This window comes from Camellia sinensis, chromosome 13 (assembly GCF_055761805.1).
Source record: "Camellia sinensis isolate YWXY chromosome 13, ASM5576180v1, whole genome shotgun sequence".
NCBI lineage: Eukaryota > Viridiplantae > Streptophyta > Magnoliopsida > Ericales > Theaceae > Camellia > Camellia sinensis.
Genome location: NC_138973.1, coordinates 145,347,890 through 145,367,521, shown reverse-complemented (window position 1 = coordinate 145,367,521; position 19,632 = coordinate 145,347,890). Strand labels below are relative to the sequence as shown.

General features: G+C 33.8%; 1 protein-coding gene and 2 long non-coding RNA genes across 5 annotated transcripts; 2 read left to right on the top strand and 1 right to left on the bottom strand.

Moving 5' to 3' along the window:
* Positions 1-249: 249 nt before the first annotated feature.
* BS14A (BET1P/SFT1P-like protein 14A) lies at positions 250-8,672 on the top strand. 3 transcript variants are annotated; one of them, XM_082903700.1, is made up of 7 exons: positions 288-465; positions 858-912; positions 1,051-1,112; positions 4,853-5,003; positions 8,036-8,092; positions 8,198-8,257; positions 8,384-8,672. In XM_082903700.1, the coding sequence occupies exons 3-7, from the start codon at positions 1,099-1,101 to the stop codon at positions 8,471-8,473; spliced, it is 372 nt and encodes a 123-aa protein (XP_082759826.1). In that variant the 5' UTR covers positions 288-465; positions 858-912; positions 1,051-1,098; the 3' UTR covers positions 8,474-8,672. The 3 variants fall into 3 exon arrangements, with proteins under 3 accessions (XP_028121515.1, XP_082759826.1, XP_082759827.1); XM_082903701.1 differs by having other exon boundaries at positions 858-941; XM_028265714.2 differs by lacking the exon at positions 858-912 and having other exon boundaries at positions 250-465.
* A 662-nt stretch (positions 8,673-9,334) lies between these two features.
* LOC114294226 (uncharacterized) lies at positions 9,335-12,881 on the top strand. Its single transcript, XR_003640403.2, has 2 exons — positions 9,335-12,493; positions 12,576-12,881. It is a non-coding gene; the product is annotated as an uncharacterized LOC114294226 (long non-coding RNA).
* A 3,517-nt stretch (positions 12,882-16,398) lies between these two features.
* Positions 16,399-18,550, bottom strand: LOC145806060 (uncharacterized). The gene is made up of 3 exons (XR_014348502.1): positions 18,431-18,550; positions 17,455-17,508; positions 16,399-16,690 (listed from the first exon to the last, which is right to left on the bottom strand). It is a non-coding gene; the product is annotated as an uncharacterized LOC145806060 (long non-coding RNA).
* Between the last annotated feature and the right edge of the window lie 1,082 nt (positions 18,551-19,632).

Here is a 19,632-nt window from a genome sequence, read left to right as displayed (position 1 = left end):
ATCATTGTGCTTAATTATTAATGCACATTTAAAAGGGGGATTTGGTCAAAGAAATTATTTTATTCTTATTCAATTATGCATCTCATTCCTAGAGATTTATAAAACAAAATAAATTAAATTATCCTTTTTACCAAACAAGCGTTCAATGAAAAAGTTTTGGTTAAATTTTCCCAATTAAAAATGGCAAAAATGATGGGATGTAGTTTGCCAAAAAGAAAATAAATAATAATAAAAAATAACGGTGGGACCGAAAACGCGTTCCATTTATATTTTATTTTTTAATAATTTAGATGCCCAAATCGCACTCCAGTTCTTGTTTCCGTAATCAATCCTCCTTCTTCTTCTTCTTCTTCTTCTTCTCTCAGTTTGATATATCGATCGCTGCCTTCACATCCATCGTCAAGTAAGGCAAGGAAACTCCATTGAATGTATGCAGTAAACTCTGTTTAATGCTAGGAATTTAAGGTTTCTCTCTCTCTCTCTGTCTCTCTCTCTCTCTATTGGATGCGAGGAATTGACTGTTTTTCTTTCTCTGTTGACCTCTTTCTCTATTGAATTGAATGACCGTGTACAAAAGTTGTATGCATAGTTTGTTGGTGTCTTTTGAAAAGGAGAACAAAGAAATACAAAAGAGAACAGAATTAAAAAAAATAAAAAATAAAAAAAAGGAGCAATCAGATGGAGATGAAAGACAGAAACAGGAGTGGTATTATTTTAACAGGAGAGGAGAGAAAACCCTTTGTTGATAGAAACAATGCCTTTTACATTGAAAAAAATCTCTCTTGACCTTGTGTTTTATTTTCATCTTACTCTCTAATTGTTTTTCTCATCAGATCTAGAATTTTCTGATTTTCCAGGGTATTTATTTTTTTGACTTCATTCGATCTTCTGCATTGGAGAAGTTTGTTCATTGTAAAAGCCCTATGACTATGATAAATTGGGTTATTTTCTATGTTTTTGAAGGGGAATTTCTTTCTTAAAATCATGATTTCGTGTCTGAATTTTTGATTGATTGATTGATTTATGTGGTTTTCCTTCATTTAATCACAGAATCCGAACAGTCGTGAAGCTTTTTCTGGCATTTTCCACCCCTGAACCATGAATGCTAGAAGGTTAGTTGATCTAATATTTGCCTTTAATAGTTTTATTTATTTTTTATTTTGATTTTGATTGATAGGTATAGAGGCTCTGAGTATGTTCATCAGGATTTGTTTATATTTATTACATGTAGGGTTTTAGTTTGCCACTGAGAAAGAAAGATAAAGTTATTGCAGGACTAGTGGTATGCTTGCTTGAAGTTGAATGAAACTTTTTTTTTTTTTTTATTCTTAGGTGACACCATGAAATAGATGCATCTTAGTATACTTAGACTGTGTTTGGTTGGGAGATTTGGAAATGGAAAGGGAAAGGGAGAAGGTGTGTGAAACTAGGCGAAATATAGGTACATTTTATTCATATTTCACCTACCTTTTTAATTTCTCTTTCTAAATCTCTCCTCAAATCCCTCAACCAAACACAACACTAGTGTTTGAATATGTGATTTTGAGGGGATTGAATTTGTGATTTCACACAGGTGAAGATTTTGTGGTTTGATTTCAACGGTGGCTTAAATTCTGTGATTATCAGGCTCGAATCTCATGAGCTATAGTCCTGGCATATATAGGAGCAATCTTAATTTTACGTTATAAGTGAAACCTTGACTTTTTGGGATATTTCTGTGGTAGATCTAGTTTTTACATATTCCATCGGGTGTTTTGTTTTGTTTTTTTTATTTTTTATTTTTTTTATATATATTTTTTAATTTTTATATAAGGTACTTTGGTAATAGCATTATACTTTGTAGATATTTAGAAATGCTTCATCCCTGCCACTTGTTGGTTGAACTAGAGGTAATAAAGGTTGCATTAGTTGTATGAAATATAAGTATTGTCCACTTTACTTCTTTTGGCGACCATATGAAGTTGGGGACTTTCAAAAGGTGATACTTGACGTAAAATTACCCCATCAGTACAATCAAAGAGTACTCTCATAGTCTGTGGTTGGTCTGTATGATGGTTTCGTAATTTAGTTAGTTCATTTGAACTTTATTCTCATCTTCCATCTGATCTTTTTGGTGTTACAAATTGCAATCTTCTGTTAAAGAAAATTCTTCACCTTGTCTTTGATTTGAGTTCTGTAATAGCCTTTTATATTCGATTTTTTTTTTCTTCTGGTTTTTAGATATATAAAATATTTTTTTTATTATTGTCAAGTATTTTCTTGTTGAAAAGATTTACGCCTGCTAATTACATGACTAGTTAGAATGTATGTTGACATAAACTTTTTATAATTCTTTTTTTTATTTTTATTTTTTATAACTCGAATTTAATTTTACATTGCATCTTTTGGTAGTGGCATGTCCTAATGATGCACTTGTGATATCCTTTTGGATTGAAAGTATTATTATATGCACTTATCTCATTTATAAATTCTAGTTTTTTTTTTCTTTTTTGGTTATGGATTCTAATATTAAGTTATCAACAGCTTTCATGGTATCATGGTATCCATGGGTCCTATTATGACTTGTTATGTTGTTATAGGCAAAAAAGAGTTCTTAAAGTATCCAAAAATTGAGAAAATAAAATTAGGTATGAAGTTTATATTGAGCATCCTTGGTCCAATGCTATGGAGGAGGTATTATGGAGTGATAATAAAGTAAAAACCATAATTGGAGATTTGCTCTTAAAGAAAAATGCTTTTTCGGAAAATTATTTTTTTAAAAAAAAACCCCCAGTGCTTGACCCTTGTAACAAAATAAACCTTAAGTTTTTAATTTTGTCAATCTAAACTTTGAACTTTTGATTTGTTTTCAATCTAAACCATTTGTCTATTTCCATTAAGTAAAATCTATGAGAAATGGGTAGTGTAGTTATTAAATTCAATGAAAAGGGGTATTTTAGAAATTTTATGTATATCTACATTGAGTTTAATAGCTAAAATATTCGTTTTTCGTCGGTTTTACTTGACAAAAATAGGCGATGGTTTAGATTAAAAACAAATCAAAAGATTTGGATTTAAATTGACAAAATTGAAAATTCAGGATTTATTTTTTTAGAAGTCTCAAACCTAAAGTTTTTTTTTGGTTGTAATTGTCCCTGGTTTTTTTTTTTCCCCTTGTTTGATTTTTGTTTTATCCTTGATCATTGTGTACATCTTGTGCAACATGTCGTAGTAATGGGTGTCACTTCAAATCTACCTACACTTAGAAATCCACCTCTCTGTAACACACACACACAAACAACAAAGCCAAAATTGTCACATAGAAAGCACATGATGTATGTGTGCACATGCACAATGCTTTCATTTCTTAAATGAAGGAACATACATTAAGGTTGTAGGTTGTCAATTGTTTCTAACTTGACATTTGAAGCTTAAACCTGTGATTCGTATTATTCCCTTATAAGTCGTATGCAAGGATGCAAACGAATTGAGTTGAGACAAACATGTGACTTAAGCTTGTCTCGGTTGAGTTTCATAAAATTTATACAGTAAACTTGACTACATACTTAGTCTGTTCATGTCTAACTAAGCATGCTAGACACATATCCTGTACCCTTGCTCAACTATGACTTGTGCTCAAACAATTCGTAAACATTCTGAACGCAAGCCGAACCCATGCTATTCAGTTTGGTTAATGCCCCTAGTCATCTGGATTGTTAGATGCTCATCTGAAAGCTTGCTTGATAAGATTACAAATATGACTGATATGTGTCCTGGTAGCAATGTTTTAAATACTGGACCGTTGAGCGAACTAGAAAAAGGACGGTATCAAAGGTCACTGATTCAACCGGAAAACCATGACGTCATAAATAAATTTTAAATATGTAAATAAAAATTTATGTACTAAAATTACTAGTGAAAATACAGTAAATCAAGTTTCTTAAAAATATTTGTTTTGATGTTTTATTATAATTTTTTTATTTTATTTATAAATTGCATATATAATAAATCACATCCTGCCATCTCCTTTTGCCTCAAACTTTAAAATCAAGTAGTGCGAATATCATTGTTTTAGTTTAATTAGTTCTAATACTTAAAAACAAAATATATAAATTAAATCATTGATTTAGTTTAACAAGTTTCAATACATAGCAACAAAATATATAAATTAAGTCCCTAAATAAGTTAATTTCAGTGGCATTTACATTGAGTAAGGATTAAATGGTTTAGTAAGTAATTTATATAAGAAAAAAAAATCTAATAAAATTTAGCTAGTGGCTATAAAAGGCTCGCCAGTCTCACATCGAAACTGTAGGAACTCAAAACTCAACACTTTGGCTATAAAAAGTTGAGGCATAAAGCACAAAGCATTAAACAAGCTTGGCTTTAGCTCATCCGGTTGTGGCAAACGAGTATCGGTTTGCCCAAGTTCTGGTTTTTGGACAATTTTGGCTGGTTTTTGCCGGTTTTGTATGGTTTCTAGTTTTAAATGGTTGTATGGAATCCAAAGAGGAATGAACACTGGTTGAAGGTTTAATTGGTTGAATTGGCCAGTTTGGTGCGGCTTTAAAAAATGCCTGTTAGAAACACTAGTTGTTAGCTTGAGTAGTGTCTACTGCCACCTCCAAAGAGGGGAGGTGCAGGGTTCACGTTCAGCTAGTCATGGGTTTGTGAGTCTTGCCCGTAAGAATAACATATGTACTCTCTCAAGTGGGAAAATTTATATGCATAGCCTTCAATGCCGGAAAAATCCTACGAAATAATATTTGAGAAGCTGAAATTTCATTGACTGTTAATTCTTATCATTTAGTTTTTGTTTACAATCTACCATCCAATCTCTCTGGAACTTCTAAGTAATATTCTTTAAATACAGGGAGTTCCGTAATAATAGAGCTGCACTTTTTGATGGCATTGAGGAGGGTGGCATCAGGGCCTCGTCTTCTTACTCCTCCCATGAAATTGACGAGCATGACAATGATAGAGCAATGGATGGGTTACAAGATAGAGTCAATATGCTGAAAAGAGTAAGTTCTATCTTGGGCAATAAGTTTGATGGTTTATGCAATTGTAAAATATTTTGACAGGCTTGTATGTACTTGGTTAATCATCACCAATCTGAAGATTTTTTCTTCTTGTTATATATGGTTATGCTCATCTTCTGTTAGTAAAGCAACGAAGAAATCAATAACTGTTGGAGTCAAGATTTTGAAAGGGGAATCTGGAAAGTGTTGAAAGATAAATGTTAGAAGCTAATTCAGCAACCAACTTTATATTCTGGATTATTTTAGTTCTGAACTTTCTGATTACAATATGCTGAAATTCTGATTCTATACTCTGTGCTGCCCTATTTATACTAACTCCTTGAACTCTCATTTTCTTTCTGTAAGTAGCCTTTTTGTATTCCCACACCTTATTTAATACCTTAACAAGTTACACGAATGACTCTTCAAATACTAAGAACAATAGCTCTTCCTAGGAACCACCAGGAGTTTGCATTGATTCCTCCTCCTTGGGAAATGAACTCGACATCGAGTTTAATGGCTTTCTGAAGCTTCTTCACCCACTCTCCCATGATATGGATATAAATCTGGAACATTAAACATAGAGTCAATACCCAAGTTGATGTAGAGTATTATAAGAAGCTCAAGCCAGATTAAATTAATGATCTGGAGTATAAGAAACTCAAGGAAGATTAAATTCAAAGAGGTGTCAATATTTGAAAATTGACACAATTTCAAAGAGAAATGGATAAGAGCCATACATAGTCATGTTTCTACTGTTATTAGAGTCTTATTTATAATTATTTTATGTTTTCTAGAGTTTTTAAGTCAGGGGTTTTCTTGGTAATTTTCAGATTGCTGACATGGCTTCAGGGGTTGCTGATGAGTCGTCTTGTTGGTTAAGTTATTATTTGCTTTTATTGTTTTGGAATAAATAAGATTTATAAGTTAAAAGGCTTTTTAGTTGTTTCATTTTGTTGTTCTGGTTGGTTAAGGAAGTCTCCTCTCCCAGTTCTATGTAAAGCTATTTACTTCTTCTAATTCAATAATGATAAGATTTTTACATAATTTTCTAGAGTTTTGTGCCTCTTTTGGGTTTGTGTGATGCAACCCTAACTCTATAAGGGATTCTAGGAGTGATTTCCTCTTCTCTATTTTTTATGTTAGTATTCACGGATTATTATTCACAGCCTATAAACAGTCATTATTTTGCCACCAAATTCCTTTCTCCTTGAGCCCAATCCTTTCACAACCATGTCCTAAACAGCTCTTAGTATTATTCTACTAAACATAAACCTAAAATTAGCTTAAGATTTCTTGAAAGCCTATGTGTGCTGCATCACAATAGCTGAGGTCAAGCAATCTCATAAGCGTTGCCCCCAATCTTCTTGATGATCTGATTAGGCCCATTTTTCTTTTTATCGTGGTTGGAATAAGAGCCAGCTGGGAGTTTCTTTTTCTTTTCCTCTTCCTTTTTGTTTTTTTGGTAGATAAACCATCAACATATCCTCTTCGTGAAAGTTTTGGAACATTCTTGTTTTATCTGCCTACTTTTTATATTTAGCATTTGACTCTTCATTTTTCAACCTGATCTCATGGTTCAATTTTTCCATTGTTACAATTATATGATCTTGCCTTTCAAATTACCCTTGCTAATCTACGATATGGGAGCCAGAGCATAGAAATGGTTAGGTTGCCTTCTCTATAACTATTCCAAGAACATGACAACTAGCAACAGTTCCTTTGTTTGTGCGATGACTGCCTCCTATTGTCTTAGGGTTATCTCCTACTAAGCAACGCAATAAATTTCCCAAGCTTCTATATGACTTTTGTTTGTCCATTAGTTCGAGGATGATGGGAGCCTAGTGCCAAGCGTTTTCCGAAGGGCTCTCTTAAAATGTGACAAGAACTTGGAATCCCGGTCCGATGTGATTCTTTTTGGTATTCCATGCAAGCAAACAACTTCACGGAAATACAAGTTTACAACATGGATGTGTCCATAAGTCTTCTTGCAACACATGAAGTGAGCCAATTTGGAAAACCTATCAACCACCATGAATATAGAATCCATTCCCCTTTGACTTCTAGGCAATCCCATAACAAAGGCCATGCTGATATTTTGAACCTGTGTTATCAAAATCGCCAATACTCTAATGAATCACGTATTGGTACAAATGTTCCGAAACATGGTACAATTCCGTTTCAAAACGGTAAACTTAGTAATCCGAAACAATCTCAAGGTTTTTTTATTTTTTTTCCCAATATATTTCTTGAAATGTTACCTTAGGAGAAAAATAATCAAATATAATGAACTAAAATCTAAGGTGAGTTGTGTTTTGACAAGACAAAAACATCAAAAATAAAATAAAAAAATACATTTTATTGGATGCCTAATAGTTAAAAATAAAATTACTTTAGAAGTTCTTTAAATTTTCAAGCATAAAATACAAGTCTACCCCTATCATACCACATTCTAGAGCATGTGGCATACCACATTCTTGTTCCTGTTCCACGTACATGAATGATCCACATTCTAGGTAACATAGTTTTGAACTCTTGGCAATCCATGCCATTCATCCCATGGTGCTATAGGCATGATTAATGGGGTGTAGAAGACAGTATTTTGAACTCCTCTTTTAGAATATTGACAGGTTGCACCTCAGTTTTGGAAAAAAAATACTTTTCCTCAATCATAGCATAAGTCTTGTCTCGCCTAAAATGTCCTCTTAAACCTCTACTATACGTATCCAGGAAGATCTCTCATAGGGAACAATCTGGTGTACAAAGATGATTACCTTGAAGGGAAATCCATCATGCAACACATATATCCCTTGCTATCCATTAGCACAATCATCCCAAATTGAATTGAAGAATGAACCAGTAGGATACAAGTCCTTGAAGGATTCAAATCCAAGGATACATGTACACTTGTGCTTATTTTATTTTATTTTTGGTAGGTGGCTAGAACATACTAGTGAGTTTATCTTTTAATTCTCTTTGAGCTTCATGCATTTTGAATTATTTCCTTCCAAGTATTAATCTTCAATACTTGACAGTTGACAGGTGATATCCATGAGGAAGTGGAGGGTCATAATCGTATGTTGGACCGCATGGTGTGTACACTGCAGCCATAATCCTCAAATTTTGTATTTACTACTACTACTACTACTGTTGTTGTTGTTGTGTTGATCATGAATATGTTGCTTTTTGTCATTTAGGGCAATGATATGGATGCATCAAGGGGAATCCTGTCAGGAACCATGGATAAATTCAAGATGGTACCTAAAACCAATTCGCTCTCTCTCTGTCTCTCTGCCCCCTACTTTTTCTATTATATGTTATATTCCTCTTTGTTCAAAGACATGCTTCTGTTCATTTACTGAGTATGAGCTTAATTTCTTTAGGTATTTGAGACCAAATCCAGCAGGAGAATGTTTACACTTGTAGCGGCTTTTGTGGTCATTTTCCTGATCGTATACTATCTTACTAGGTGATTAGTCTCGTGAATTTGGACCTCTGTTAGTTTTATATGCTTAGAACTGGGAAAAGTATTTCACTTTGTTACTTTAATCGTTATTGATACCTTCAAGAATTGATAATTTGGTATGCAATTCGTGTAAAGATACTTTGACGCTAGACTTTTGGGATATGGAATGGATAGCAATTGCTACACCACTTGCTTTACACCACAAACATTGGAATCTTCTTTACTTTATTATGCATTTGCACTCTTATTTTTTGTTCTGTATCATTTTGTGCTGAATTGATTCCGGTGAAGCTTTCATTCTGTAGATTAGTAGGCTTGGTGTGTGTTTTGTGTTTGTGAGCAAGCCAAGTCTAACATAGCAGTTGATGAGTGTTGCTTTCGTTGTAGTTTTGGCTCTTCAAAAAATCTTTTACTTTGAGAATATAAAAACAATGAGAAAATAGAAAATGCTGCACATATTTTATGTTGGAAATAGAAGATGCAGTTTTGATACATTGAAAAATAGCAAATGTGAGGTTACAAAACAGTTGTAGTTTTGGCTCTTCAAAAAATCTTTTACTTCGAGAATATAAAAACAATGAGAAAATAGAAAATGCTGCACATATTTTATGTTGGAAATAGAAGATGCAGTTTTGATACATTGAAAAATAGCAAATGTGAGGTTACAAAACAGTACTGATTAGGCTTGTAAATGAGTCGAGTAGCAGTTTAGAATGTGTTAAAAAGTTTGAGTTGTTTATCTTTTGAGTAGATTTTAAAGAAGTTTTAATGGAGTAGTTTAATTTTTATATAGTGGTAGAGTTTATAAAGCATATTCAGCTAAGTTACATGAGTTTAACTTAGTGGCTCCCCTTCCCTCACACTCGTAGGAATAGGCCTTACAGAATAAGAATAGGTTTGTAAATTGAAATTTCAAAATAAATAAATAATTAAATAAGTAAAATAAAAATATACAGAACACCAGTCAAGGTAGGAGCATAATGTCTTTTACCTTGGTGAAAATTGTTGGAAACTGGGTCGGATCTGACTAGACTCATTACCCATGGAGCATCCACATGAATTATCTATAATTCATACGTTATATAAATAAGATAATTAAGGGATTATCTTTGGAAGTGTTAGAGCTGTTGTTGAAGTCTACAACTCCACTTAAATCTGCAAAGATGTGCTCTATATAATATATCTGATATAGAGAAAATGTCATGTGAGTGTGGGAGTTTACTCGAGAAATCTCTGCGGAAAATATTTCTTTGTTCTTCCTTCCTAGGTCACCATTGTTGAACCTAGGGATTTGGAGTGTGGGTACAATATTGAGAAACTCAAGTAGTTTCTCAATTAGCAACACGAGGTTCGTAATTCAAGTAATCTGATCCAAATCCTTTTTCTCTTGAGGTAATTTGTGTACCTGTTATTTTCCTTCATTGGTATCAGAGCTTAACTTGCTTGTTTTCGCTTCATGATTTGCATGCCATAGATTAGATTTATTCATGTTAAAGTGAATATTTTCTACTTTAATATTGTTGTATATCATGGCATGTTGAAAAAGATTTAAGAAACCCTATATTTTTGAAAACTCTATAAGAGCAGTTTTTTGATCTTAAAAAACAGTAAAAAAAATTTCGTTTTCTATAAACGAAATTTATATTTTATGGAAGTATTCTTCGTAAGTTTTCAATCCATACAAAATGGGTTTTAATCGGAGTTAAATTGAAAAAATTATTGCTTTTCAAAAAAATTTTGGGTTAAAATCGCTGTTTTTGATAAATTTTGTGAAAATGGGAGATTCTGGAAGCTGACACAGCGTGGTGCGGTGCAACTCAACGTGGCTCGGCTTGGTTCCACATGTGGTGCGAATGGCGGCAGCGCATTGTGTGCAGTTGATGTTAATAGCATGCAAGGCGTGCAGGTGGTGCACGTGACACATGGTGCGCGTGGCGCATGGAGCTCATGCGCCTGCCACACGTAGAACAGGAGCCACATGTGTAGGCGTGTGAACACATATTTCGAGGTGCATGTTATGCAAACGCGACACGTGACATGTTATGCACACGCGACACGTGACAGTTCCTCACTGTCTGTTTTATTTTTCTATATATTTGATTTGACCTACTGTTTTCAGAATTATTTTACTTTTAAATTATCTTTATACATATTTAATTTTGAAAATTGCAAAAAAAATTAAAAAAAAAATTTGAAAAATTATTTTTCTGTTTTATTAAATTGTTTTTTTGAATGATTTTGTTTTATTAATTATCATGCATAATTAATTAACTCTATTTACTTTTTAGTTCCTTTAGCAATTAATTTGCGCTATTTGATTGTGGAGTTAATTTATTAATTGTTTAATATATATTAGTTGAGAACTAATATGTATTTTTTTTGAAGTCTTAGATCTTTGTGACTATACTCTTTTCCTTAGAAGGAATTGTGGTTTGATCTCCACCCTATGGTCATTTATTTATTCCTTCATTTAATTGATGTTGTTTGTGTAGATGGATGGAGGTAATGTTGGTAATTTTGGTGCAGATGTTTATTTATTTATTATGCATTGTTAAAGGTAGACTCTACAAATGTATTGGTGAAGTGGCATCCTCAAGTTATTTCTTTTTAGAGAAGTGATTGAGACCCTCTCCAATTACCACCCCCCACACACACGTGGCGGGTGGTGATTGAAAAAAAAAAAAAAAAAAAAAATTGACCAATCAGAGAGAGAGGGGGTCAAAGGGGTTGCCTCCTTGAAGGGGTCCAACTCATTTTCCTTCTTTTTATTAGAATCAATGTATTTGGATTCTTTTGGGTTGTTATTATTTTTGGATGTATTTTTCCATAATCATGTAAGGGGATGTGTTTCACTATCACCAATACATTTTAAGATTACCTTAACATGTTGAACCATATTACCAACAAGGCTTCAAGTGGAGCCTATGCGCAAAATTGTGTGGCGTATTTTTGGTCTCATATATAGTGTGCATGATTTAATACTGTGGAATTAAGAGATTTTTGTGCCTCTTAAACAATTTTATTTCAAAAATTAATTGGGTATCATATTTTAGCTCACAAAAGAAGATGATTATTAGCTTAGTGAAATTTTCGATTTCTCTATGTAAGTGAAAATATTGTATGCCAATTGTGTTTTTGGAATAAAATTTCAAAGTGTGCCAATTGTCAAACGCTATGCAATAAGTGTGGTGAAATGACCTCTAAGAATGTCGTTGCTGACCTCATCAAAGGAGAAAAATTGGACGTGTCCAATTATGACTTGTGGTACAGAAAAATTCAATATTTACTTAATGAACAAGGAGTCTTAAATATTTTGACCACCCTTATGATCTGTCTTGAGGAAGGGACCACTACCCAACATTGCTATGACCTGGAAACCTATGAGAAATAGGTCAAGAGAGATTGGTGTGCGCTATACTATGCATAGTAGCATGCACAATGATTTCATTGGAGAGTTTGAGACAAGCCTCACTGCTCATGACATGTGAAATCAATTGAAAATTACCTATGGGATCACATCTGTAACTAGGTTGCATGCTCTTATTTTGAAATTTGAGCAATATGCTATGGATCCAAAACACTCAATGGTTGAGCATCTTAGAGTTATGTCAGCCATGATACGTGATTTGAGGGCTACTAGTAATGTTCTTACTGATGAGCCGCAAATTACAGCTGTGACACGTTCTCTGCCTGATTCATGTGAGCAAATGAAACTTGTGCTTACACATATGAGAACATCAAGACTTTTGCTGATATCTCGCGCCACCTTGAGCTTGAAGTGGAGTACCTAAGGACGCACCGCTACACTATCCTTGTCGCCCAAGCTGGGTTGCATCAGGCATTTAGGCCTAAGCGCAACAAACAAGGAAAACATAGTGGTGCAGCTTGTAACCTTGGTCCTAAGAAAGGCAATGTGATGAAGCGTCGCGGAGGCAAGCGAGGTGGAAACAAAGACAAGATCAAAGTCAAGTGCTATAATTGTGAAAAGTTAGGTCACTTTGCTCGGAAATGCCCTGAGGCAAAGAAGGTAGACTTTTTATTTAACTCTTTAAGTACTTGTGTTCATTAACATGCATGTGTTGCTAATTCTCTCCATGGTTGGATTGTAGACTCAGGAACAACCCACCACATAGCCAATGAAAGAGTTGGGTTCGTGGATTATAGAAAGATACCCATGGGCTAGTACCTTGGGTAATGGAACTCGAGAAGATATTCTTGGAGTTGGTTCTTATCAGCTCAAGACACGTCCGGGGCACGCTTTACTCCTGCATGACATGCTTTATGCACTTGGTGTCCAATGTAATTTTTTATCAGTTATTTTTTTTGTTAGGATTTGGTTTTTGTTTTCATTTTGATGGTAGTCAGTTGGATTTCTATTTAAATAAAGTCTTGTATAGACAAGGTTTTCTTTCCAATGGTTTCTTTATGCTAGATTTGGATTTTCCCTCATATTGTTACATGTCTTATGATAACGATTCATTAAATTTTATTAATTGGCATGTTAGACTTGGTTACAAAGAAAAAAAATAGAATGACTAGACTAGCTAAAGAAGGTCTGTTGGGGCATCTTACTAATGTAAGTCTTCTCGTGTGTGAGCCTTGTTTGGCAAGAAAGGCCTGTAGAAAGCCTTTTGGAAAGGCACCTAGGGATTTATATCCTCTAGAGTTAGTCCACTCCAACATGAATATAAAGGCATGTCATGGCACTTCTTATTTCCTTACATTTATTGATGACTATTCACAATTCAATTATGTCCATTTTATCTCACATCGCTTTGAGGCATTGGATCGCTTCAAGTGCTTTGTTTCACTGGTCGAGAATCAGAGAGATAGGAAATTGAAAATCCTTCAAACAGATTGAGGGCATGAATATTTATTACATTTGTTCCAGGTACTGTGTAAGAAAAAGAGGATACGCAAGCCGTTATCAATTCTTGGTACTCCGCAACAAAATGGTGTAGCTGACAGAAGGAATCACACTTTACTTGAAATGGTTAGATCGATGTTGGTGCAAGCTAACCTACTTATATCTTTTTTTAGGGATGCTCTTTTGACTGCCGCCTATGTCTGTAACTGTGTCCCTTCAAAGTCAGTTCCAACAACTCCATATGAATTATGGAAATGCGCAAAACTTGATTTGGAGCATTTGTGGCCTTGGGGTTGTGTGGGTTTTGTTCACACTACTTATAAGCATGAAAAATTAGGCCCTAGAGAAAATAAATAAATGTTTGTTAGACACTCACAATGCTCAAAGGGTTATGTAATATATGGTGAACATCTTAATGGTGGAATGACTGAAATTGAGTCGTGAGATGTCAATTTCATTGAGAGTGAATTTCCTAGTATTGGTGAAGTAAAGAAAGATCTTGCACTATTTGAGTTGCAGGAGTCTGAGGAAATCATATCATCTTTTGGTGAAGGTAGAAAATTAGAAACTTATCCTGAAATCGCCAAAGATAGTGGGATTGATTTACCTTCTAGTGGGACTGTTCCACTAGAATATGACTCACTAGGATCCCAGTTATGTAGAAGTGAACGTGGAATCAATCCTTATCATCGTTATGAGATTGAGGAAGAATCTTTCATGTGTACTCCGTTGGATCTTGATGAGCCTGCTTCGTATGAGGAAGTATTATTAGTTTCACCTAATGCTAATGAGTGGATGACTGCTATGAAAGATGAAATGAGTTCTATGGCTTGGAACTAAGTTTGGGAGTTGGTTGACCTTCCACCTAGGCGCAAGACCATTAGCACAAGAACATTGACAACAAATGGGTCTTAAAAATTAAGCACAAGGTTGATGGGCCAATTGATATGTAACACACCAAAATCGGGGACATCAGGGGATATATTAACAATTAAATATAGAGTTTTTCTAAGGTTACGAGTCTAGGAAATGTCACCGAGTCCTTTGGTCAATAACCAAGTAAGATCCCTGGAATGATCGGAGGAGTCAATATAGTCTCTCTTCAAAGTCCAATCTCCTTAGATAGCAAAACTACATTTTTGACAGATCTTAATAAGGTATTAACAAATGGTCTATATAAGTTGATGGAAGGATAAGGATAAGATCACAAAAGATAAATGTACATAGATATTAACAATATTAATTACAAAAGTTGAAATTTAGTTACAAACCAAAGTTTCGTCAATATTACATTTCCAAAAGATAAAATATTATGGATGGGCTTAAAATAACTTCTAACTTTGTATAGGATGACCAATAATCTTCCAGCGTTTCCAACTCTTCTTCATCTATGTAGGTTTTTTCAGTACCTGGCATGAAACACTATGAGCTTGGAATGTCCAGTAAATGCATACACACCCAATCCCCTTTTCCCAATCTAATACACAATTTCAACAATGGCAGGGTCATGTCATATAGTGGAAACAATAATCAAACAGACTTTATAATAAAATTCAATTCTTAGGAATAAAAATTAATCAAGTTAGTTCTAAGCAACTCTCTACGGAATGTTGTTCCTACCCAACACTCCAAGCTTGGATTAAGGTAAACCAGTACCCTTTCCTTCTTACCATTCTAGATGGCCCACTCCTAGGGTTATGTACCTAGGTCGTGTCATCTTGGAATACAGGATAGTCACAACTTGTTGCGGCCACAAGAATTCTCATTTGTGTTTCAGTCTACTATAGGAATTCTCATATGTGCCACAAACATTCTCATTTGTGTTCTTCAAGACCTGGTCTGCAACATGAAGTCTCATATGTGCAACAAGTATTCTCATTTGTGTTCTACAAGACCACCGCACGGTTAACATAAAGGACCACATTCTTAACCCAAGCCAACTTGGGTATCACGACACAACTTGCACAAGACTTTTATCTTCAATTAGGGAATGCATTTCATCAATCCAAGTGATCGAAAACCCAATACCAACCCATTTAGTTTTCCTTGTGTAAGATGTTTTAAGTTAAGGTTAGAATAGACTATTGAGACAATAACTTCTATCAACATATGAGCATTATCAAACCACCATGGTAAATAAATATAGACATAACAATGTAAAAATCATACTAAGGCCCAAACAAGTGGTAAGAAGCACATTCATGAAATTTAAAACATGAAATCATCAACGAATATAAATTTTCAAATTAGATACAGTTTAAAAATCACAATCTAAGATACATTTTTTGATTTTTTCCAAACTCATCCTTTTTATGATTTGTAGAGAATTTTATCTAGTTTCCAAATCATCTTTCAGAAATGGGATAGCTTTCCTAGATTTTTAGTTATTTAAGAAATACTCCAGCACTGTCCAGATTCGTCGATTGTTATGAAAATCTGATTTTCTCTTCAACTACTCACTCTTTTTAATAAAACCATTTTTATTTTAAAGATAACACTTTAAGGAAAGTTTTGATATAAAAATTAGGCGAAGAGGATTTTTCTACAATTTTTTAGAATTTTTTAAAGTGGGCTGAAAATACCAGTCTTTCTTGCACAAATCTTGAAATAAGAAGAGTAATAGAAAAAGAGGGCAACCATGAATAATTTTCCACATCTCTTATGATTAAAACATGCTAAATAGTATATAAATAACTTAGATTTTTAAAATGAAGGTATTCCTTTGGAAATGATGTGAGAAATGGATTAAAAAAATATAACCTTATTTCATTTTAAGGAAGAACTCATGCAAGGTGACAATTACGGCTCAACTCTTCTTATTTAAACACATGAACACCTTATTTACAAATTTGAAATTAATACTTTAAGTCTCTAATATCATGTATTTGAATGAGAAAATAGAAAAGAGGGTTGTGTTGTGGCTTACGTGATGTCTAGTGGAATGTTTGCTCAAGAACTCCTCTCTTTTCTTTCTCCACCACCAAAGCTCTCTCTGTCACACCCCAAATCCGGGCATGACCGGCCGTGGCCCACAGGGACTTAGCCCAAGGCACACGTAAGCCTAAACACGAATCCAATCACATTGAACAACTGAACAATAGTCCAATAATAAATAACCAAAACTCAATCCAGACATGTCACAATTATAAACGGCAAAATCAACCGTAATAAAAAACCATCCAAACTTATGGGATATAAACAACCCACATATCAAAAATAATCCTAAATGAACTTCGATAAGAATAAATATAAATATGCACAAACTTGACATAACACTCTAAACTAAAGGAATGCCCTAGAGGTCCATGCAATTGAGTCCCCGCAACGCCATGAGTCCACTCTAAGTCCTTCTAACACCTGGAAGTAATAAAAACTAAGTCAGCTGATAGCTCAGTGAGTAGCAACATGGATAGTAAATACAGTTTTGAAAACAGGGTTCAATTCCAAAATAAGTTATATATCACAGAAACTAGATTGGCATATAGTTTGGTAAATGCAATCTGTTTCAAAAAGAAGGTTCCACAAATCAACACTTAAAATACTCATGTCTCGCAAGAACATGATAAACGACATTTTCCACTTAAAACAGATTATAACATGAACACCAATAATTTTCTGGGTACCAAGAAAAACAAATAATCTGCCACACATTTCTCAGGCTATAAGCCCCGTTGGATCCAATACCGAACTAAGAGTCATCCTCAGGGTGGCACCTGGGCCTTTTCTCAAAGACGATCCGATTGAAGGTCACCTAGTTGTTTTTAAAGGTCTGTTCCTTACAATCGTTGAGCACTAGAGTCATCACGGCCCAACCCGGATCTGTTCCCTAGTGGCCAGAGTCACCACACACAGTGAAATAATTTCCCTGGACTAAATACACACATGGTCCCAATAATCAATACACATCAGTTTCGCAAAACATGGTAGTTCATCATTATAAACATGAGACCAAAACAAATAGTTTACAGTATGCCAAGTTCACACATGTTTCAGAAACAATTTGATTCAATTGATAATATAATAATTTATCAAAACAGTTTAGTCTTGAAACAACAATTTAATTTTCCAACAGTTCAGGGTAGGGGAACATTTATAAAAATACGTAGCATGAAACTACTCACCTGGAAACGAAATAATATAATCCTCAAATAGAGTATGAAAGTCCAACTAGTGCCCTGAACCAATATGAAAACTACACGTCACTACTAATTTAAAAATACTAAAGAATACGAACTAAGTAACCCCAAACTAAAGCGCACTAACACGGCTCAACCCAACTCACCGTTACTCTTAAATATTACCTAAGTTCATGTTCTTCAAGGTTTAAAATCACCCAAGACATGGGTTCCGGTCAAAACTTAATTAATTGTGACTTTAAGATAAAACAGAATTTCAAACAAGCCTTCCCAACCTATTCGCTAACTTTGAAAATTACAAAACCCACTCCACGCTATTCAAAAAATTCCAATAACCTCCAGATATGATCTAATATATCCTAAGTTTCAAACCCAATTGGTTTCACTTGATTTTCTTATCAAAATAATTATCTACAATTTATTATATCCAAACAGGTTGTTTTCTGCAGCACTTTAAAGAAATTGACGGTTCTCTTAATATACACGAGCAATCAATGCAAGGCCAAAAACGTACGAAACTAGACTTGTAACCGGTTCTAATGACACTAATTTGATAATTTTTGGATTTATACCCAAAGAGAACAACACTCCCGAATTTACTGTTTCGGACTGGTTTCCTGGACAGATTTGAATACCTCAATTTATACGGATTTTGACTCCCAAAAATTTTAAAAACATTCAGATATGCAATTCAATATGTAATTGATCTACTGTAAAAATTTCAGATTAAAATTGATCCGTTTGATATGGTTTCTTGATTTTTAAAATTTGTGACTTTGTACAGAATTTTTGGACTGAAAATTACACCCAATCTTTACACATAAATTTAGCTCCTCAAGTTTCTTAATAGGATATCTATATACACAATACATAAACCTACAACCTCTCCATCAATGAACAAAATAATTATAGAATAAGGATGAAGAACAAAAAGAAGAGAAGAAAACCAAGGAGGGCTAACCTTTGATGATCACACACAACACAACACACCCAAAAGTTCTTTGATTGCAACATCTTCTTCTTTTTTTTCCTTCTCTCTAACCCTCTCCAGTGGCTGCTGTTGTTGCCCTATGTGGTGAACAAATAATAGAGTAGGGTTTGTGTTTATTTTATTTTATACTAGTGGTGGGCACACATAGGTCAAATAAATAGATAAATATACAAAACATATGTATAAGTTACATGCAACTCAAATGGTAGGAGTCTTATATATTAACCTTGTGGTCTAGAGTTCAAGTCACCCCCTTCTCTCTCTCTTTTTATTTTTATTTTTATAATAAACCTTGTCTCTAAATTAAAGACTTTCACCATAAATTTATTTTAGGTTTAAAATTAATTAAAAGATCCTCCAATAATATTTAATTTGCACCTTAGAATTCACCACCAAAATATTTGAGATTGTAATATTATTATTTAATTATTTACTTAATTTTTATATTCGGGTTCTCACACTCTCTTCCTCTCCTCTCCTCTCCTTCTCTTTGTTGTGGGTATGAGTGTGTATGTGAGTGTGTTTTATGCTCAAATGTGTAGAGAGAAGTGGTGTATTTATAGAAAAACCGTTGTGAAAAGTTTAAAATGCCCATTAGTTCCAAATGAATTGAATAGTTTGGATTTAATTGAGATGTAATGGAATGAGGGGTGATTAAGGACTCTAATTACACCTTAAAACATGATCTAGTTAGGATTAGTATTAAGCAAACTAGGTTGGTTACGAGAGTACATATATATAGCAATTGGTACCAATGGTCAAAAGTTCTTCCATGATTCTAGCAAAATGTTTCACTTAGTACATCACACATAGGCATGCTAGAGGTGGCCGGCCACATGGATGAAATTTTGAGGGACTTTTTCAATTATTTTGTGCACAATTTGTTATATATTTTGTAGATTTTTTGTACAAAAAAATATTGAATATAAATAAAGGTACAAACATATATATATAAATATATATAAGTACTTGATTTGCGTTCAAATTGTGAATCTAATAAAATGTGGAGACTAAGGCCTAATTTGTGAATTTGAATGTTTATTTAAGTGTAGAATCTAATTAAATTAGGGTTAGGGAAAGCAACTCGGTTTAAGTTTTTCTTTTTTGAATTAAAAGACGATCAACCAAACGAACATAAAGAAAACTGGAAACTTAGGGTTTTGAGCAGTGAA